General features: G+C 47.8%; 1 protein-coding gene across 13 annotated transcripts in view; it reads right to left on the bottom strand.

Moving 5' to 3' along the window:
* The window catches only part of SRRM1 (serine and arginine repetitive matrix 1), a 28455-nt gene extending 26205 nt beyond the window's left edge, over positions 1-2250 (bottom strand). For 7 of the 13 annotated variants that reach the window (XM_088790544.1, XM_088790551.1, XM_088790542.1 and 4 more), the window contains exon 1: positions 2095-2250. In XM_088790544.1, coding sequence (XP_088646670.1) covers positions 2095-2115 — 21 coding nt within the window. In that variant the 5' untranslated portion in view covers positions 2116-2250. Of the gene's footprint in view, positions 1-1507; positions 1876-2094 lie in introns of those variants that run through there. The other 6 variants (XM_088790549.1, XM_088790550.1, XM_088790546.1 and 3 more) reach the window with 5 other exon arrangements.
* Between the last annotated feature and the right edge of the window lie 3383 nt (positions 2251-5633).

Below are 5633 nucleotides of genomic sequence, written 5' to 3'. Positions count from 1 at the left end.
TTTAAAACATTAAAAAAACAATTTGGAATGCATGAAAAAACAGATTTACCTTAAAAATCTTAAATTTCAGCGAAGATTTTGGAGAAATTTATAAATACTACATTAGACATCAATTAATCACTAGTCTGTGTTTTGTCCTTACTACTGGCCCAATTAAATATGGAGATATGATATGTGACATGAAGTCTTATTGTTTCATTGAGTTGGCCACTACCTCTTCGGAAATGATCAAGAGAATTTTGTTTGGGAAGGTAAAGTACCTGGATTAGAATCCCAACTCTGCCATTACTTAAGACCTCAAAACAAGTTATTTAACCTCTCTGAGGATGTTTCCTTACAGGGCTGTGTATGTCAGAAATGATATATGTAAAGTAATTGGCAAGTGGCAGAAGTTCAACAAATAAAAGCTATCATTTTTATCTTAACTGAAAATTCAGTTTACTGATTGGCAGTGTACTAAAAAGAGATAACTGCACTACAATCTTTTAATGCAGAACTTAAATCCAGTCAACTCCTCTGAGGAATTGTAGGCAGTATATAAAAAAACTGCCCTTATTTCTTCCAGATTGATACCAACACCAAAAGCAAACTTGGTTTTTAAATTTATCAACTACCTTGCTCTTTTTCTACTGGAACTCGTTTGCATGGGAAACAAAAAAATATCAAAAGAATAGAATTTTGTTTCAAAATATTACATTTGGACCACAGGAAACATTTGAGTATTTACTACATAACTTTGATAGAAACTACAAAATGGAGAGTTCATCAGCAGTGTAAAAATTTGATAAGCTCTCTCAACTGAAACGATCATTACATAAACATAATGGTATATTGTTTGGATAACCTAAGAACAGACAAATACTGGCTGTTTTAAGTCAAATGCATGGAATAATATTGCAACTTTAAAAAAAGTTGGCACATTTAAAGCCAATTAAAGAATTTCAACGCGGGTTTTGGAGTATCAAGAGTATCTTAATCAAGAACGGGTCTCCCCCCTCTTCCAACTTTTCCTTTAAAAACACACACACAACCTACGTATTACAGGCTCCAGGGAGTGGAAAGAGCTAACCTACATTACCCAAGATTTTGACTTAAGACCAACCGATCTCTATATGGTCCTTTCTGCGTTATAAGAATTTGCAAACTCTAATGCTATTAGTCACTTCCCACCCGTTTAGATCTCAACTAGGTGCTCATTTCCTACAAGAGTGGAATATGGGGATAAACAGGGTCCAGTAGGAGCCTAATCAAGTCTGGGCCTTGAGGACGCACTACGGCGAAGTAACTTGCCCGCCTGCAGGTGACAGGCGCGCAGCCCCGGGAGAACCTAGCTAAGAGGCACCTTTTCACCAGCGACTTCAAAAGAGTAAAACGGGGGGAGAGAACGAGCGGGAAAAGAGGAATTGATTCACCCCATGCCCCTGCCTCCCTCCACACACGCGCATACTTTCTGTTGCATCCTCTGCCTTCAAGAGGCTCAGATTCAAACGTTCTAACTACATATTACCTGAGTTCCCCTCCCTGAAGGGATATCAAATTGGGCGGGAGCTACTGCGAACTCTGACCCCGCGCTTTCGCGAAGGCTTAGGAACTGGGGGGAGGGGGGTCGGCTCCCGCTTTCTGCAGAGAAGCGGCTTCAGGCAGTTCCTGTTCTCTAACACGCTCTCCTGGAGTACACCCCAAACCCTACTCTCCAGGAGATTCCAGCCGCCAGTCACTTCAGGGCTTCCCTCCGACCTTTCCCCAGGGACTTCCTCCTCGCGGCTCCGCTAGGCCCCAGGACCCGGCGGCGCGCGTGGCTCAGCCTGCAGGCCCCGCCAAATAGGCGGGCGGCGAGGTACCGCTCCGGCCCATTCCCGCCGCCATTTTCCGGCGACCGTCGCCGCCGCGCACGGAGAACGATCCCGGAGGAGGAGACTGCGCAGGGGCGCACCGGTCTCCGCCGCAGGGCAGGGGGAGAGTCCGCTAGCACCGCGGATCCCCAGAATCTTTGAGGCCTCCCCTCGTTGGCCACCCCGCCCCGAGTTTAATCTTCCTGCCGGGCCTTGCCGAAAAGTCCCCCACCTCACCCCAGATCCCCGCGCTTCTACTTACGCGGAAGAATCCCGCGTCCATTTTGCTGCCTCGCTCGGAGATCGCTCCCTATCCCAAGGTGCACCGCGCCGCCGCGACGGAGGGCGGGACCGGCAGGGAAAGCCGAGCGCCGGGACGCAGCGCGCGCCGCTCCACTCGCCCCTCCAAGCCGACACGAGGCCGCGCCTGCTCAGTGAGGGGAGCGCCCGCCACGCGTGCGCACGCGCACCCAGGAGGCGGGCTACTGCCCCGCTCGAGGCTCCCAAGTAGCCAGTGGGGAAGGAGAGCCTCGGTATCGCAACCAATGGGGGCAAGAGAGAAAGTGGAGGGTCACCCCGCCCTGCGAATCTTTTGTGGCGCGTGATCAGTCGTGTACGCGCAGTGTGACTTGACCCATCCTTCGACCCGTAGTGGGGGAGGCCTCCCGCCCTGGGGGCTCCTGGGAGTGATCGAAGAGAAAGGCTGTTACTTCGGAGTGACGCTAGTTAAGCGGTCCGTGCGCAGAAGAGAAGCCTGTGGCCTCCCGTCATTATACAAGTGGTTATTGTATTGGTTTTACGAATTTACCAGTTACTAACATCGGCTCTAAAAAATAGTTGAGCTCTTTAATATGAATGAAATGTGCGTCTGGCCCGGTTTCATGGGTTTCCCCCTATTTCCGCACCACTCAATTGGTTATTGGAAGAAGCTGGAAAAGTCTAGAGTTTCGTTTTCGGCTGCCAGGGAACCACGCTTACGGGCAGGAAGCTGATAACGCAGTGGCCCTCGGGCCAGTCCGGCAGGGGCTCAGTCCAAGCAAGCCACGGGCCTCCAGGCCATCCACCACCTCGGAGCCTGTGTCTTCCTCGTCTATCGCGGCCTCCTCAGTGCCCTGCTCTGGCTGCGAAGGCATCCAACATTGGACGCATTTTGCCAGAATTCCACTAAGCGCTTTGTCTTTCTCTGTGGGAAAGCACGTGTCCCTTCTCGGGCCAGTTTTGTAAAGGACCCCCACCCCCAACACACATTTGCCTCCCCTTCCTGCTTTTTCCTCACACTTGCCACACCTGAAACTATATGATTTGTTTGTTCACGCTTGTGGCTTAACGATATGCTGACGACGTCCATTTATCTCGAGCTCTGACGTCTCTCCTGAACTTCAAATTTGTATAGGCAACTGCCTGCTTGCCGTTTCCACTTGGATAGATATTGCAAACTCAGCATGACCAGGAACTGAACTCCTGAATCCTCTCCCTCTGCCCCTACTCGCCCCCTCAACCCACCTGCTCCTCCCAAAGTCTTCCCTGCCTCAGTTGATGGCAATCTCCTTTTCTTAAGGATACAAGCCTTGTTATTCTTGACTCTCTTACATCCCGTTTGCAAACCATCAAGAAACCCACCACACCGTTGTAATCCTGGTTCAAGGCACCATCTTTTGCCTGAGCTGTGGCACTGGCCTCTGATCTGGTCCCTTTGCCACTCCGCATCTCTGAATGCAGCAGTCAGAGGGATGCTATTAGAAAACCCTAGAAATGTCACTCTTAAGCTCAAAACCTTCTGGTAGTTCCTTGTTTTCTCAGCACAAACCCAGAATCCTACCTGATACCCCTTTATTTCTTCCTTGATTTCATCTCCTGGTACCTTAACACTGTCCACTGCTTGCTTCTTCCTCAAAACCTTTGTGTTAGTCATTCTGCCTAGAATGCTCTACCCCCAGGCATCTATTTGGCAAATTTCAAGTTTTTATTCAAATGTCACCTACTCAATGAGGCCCACCCTGGCTGCCCCATTGGAAATTGCTCACATACCCTCTCTATATGTCAGATGCCTCTTGATCTATTTTTCTCCTTGGCATTTATCACCTAGTATTTGTTTACCTATTTTTAAGGTTTGTTTATTGTCTGTTTCCCACACTAGAATGTAAGTGAAACAGGGCCCAGTTGGCACACCCATAGCAGAGGACTCTCCACGTCCCTGGCCTCACCTTTTCTTGACCTACCTATAGCTTGACAATAGATCATACACCTGTGGCTTGAGCTCTAAATGTCCCCTGTCCCATCCAGTTCCCTGTTTTAGAAAACTACCCTGCTCTCTCTAGCACTAGTGCTCTCTCCCCCTCTCCCCAGGTCCCCCTCTCCCTCTCTCGCCCTTCTTGGCTAGCCCAGTTTTCTTCCCTGAGACTGCATCACTAATAAACCCTGCTTGCATATTAAAAAAGAAAAAAGAAAATTACCTTGAAACTTATTATTAAAAACGTTAGGCTTATTGATCACAATCTCTATGGTCTAGTGTTCTTTCCAGGCTACTCCCATCATTGTTCCAGGGTTGCTGTCTCCACCAGAGAACCACGTGGCCACAGGGAAGGCTCCATGCAGACCCCTGGAACCACATAGCCTCTGGAGGAAAGCCCAGATTTTCCCTTAAAAACCCTAAGCCGGTCTGAGAATGTTAAGGCAGTTTTTGGAGGTGTTAACCCGCTGCCTTCTCAGACCACCGGTGCTCTGATAATAAACGCTTATTTGATGACCCAACTCCTGTGTTGGTCTATTGGCTGAGCGGCTCAGGCAGCATGAGGCCCTGGACTCGTTTGGCCTCCAGTTTCATAAGCTCCTTAAAGTCAAGGCTTTTCTTTCCTTTTTGTTCACTGATATGTCCCCAGCACCTAGAACAGTGTCCACCACATAGTGTAGGTTCAGTAAAATTTGCTGAATGAACGGAAGCTTTGTTAGAGGGTCAGAGATGGAGAAGTGACTGGTTTCTACAGAATAAGCCACTTGACCAGATAGAACTATACCCCACATCTCACTGACTGTTCTTTATGGTTCTGGTCAATCATTCTATTTTATCCTTCCTTCACCATCTCTGCTTTTTTGCTGCCAATCCTGTGAATGCTGGTTTTTCCTTATGGTTCTGTCATTGACTCTTTTCTGTTTTCCCTCGACAAAGATGACCTGTCTGTTCTCTCTTGGCTTCAATTACTATTTCATCCCCCAAACCTATGTATCTAAGGCATAAATCTACTCCAGACCTATAGTTTCAAATTCCTATTGACATTCACTTGGATATTCTCCTGTAGGCACCTCAAATTCAACATATCCCAGGGCAGCCGATTGGCTCAGTGCTTAGAGCGTGGTGCTCAGAACACCAAGGTCGCAGGTTCGATTCCCACATGGGCCAGTGAGCTGCGCCCTCCACAACTAGATTGAAAAACAATGACTTGACATCCTGGAAAAACACACTTCCCCAATATTCCCCAATTAAAAAAAATAATTCAGCATGTCCCAAACTCAATTCAACTTCCTTCACTTGCTTCAACCCTGTTTTCCCATTCTCAATGAATGAGCCCACCCTGTCATCATCTTCCTCACACTCTACAACCACCAAATCTTGCTTTTCTGTCTCTCTTAACACTTAATAGCTTGTCAACTTCCTTCTAGGCCCTTTGCCCCTATTTTAGGTAAAATGGATTGTTGTCTGCATTACTGTAACAACCTATTAACCATTTTCCCTGCCTTCAGGGTGATGTCTCCACCTTGTATCCAGAGTGATTGATTTCCTAAGATGATTATCTTGATCCTTTC

The sequence above is a fragment of the Rhinolophus sinicus genome, chromosome 14 (assembly GCF_057876585.1).
Source record: "Rhinolophus sinicus isolate RSI-liver-muscle chromosome 14, RSI-T2T, whole genome shotgun sequence".
NCBI lineage: Eukaryota > Metazoa > Chordata > Mammalia > Chiroptera > Rhinolophidae > Rhinolophus > Rhinolophus sinicus.
This window is presented reverse-complemented; position numbering and strand designations above follow the sequence as displayed.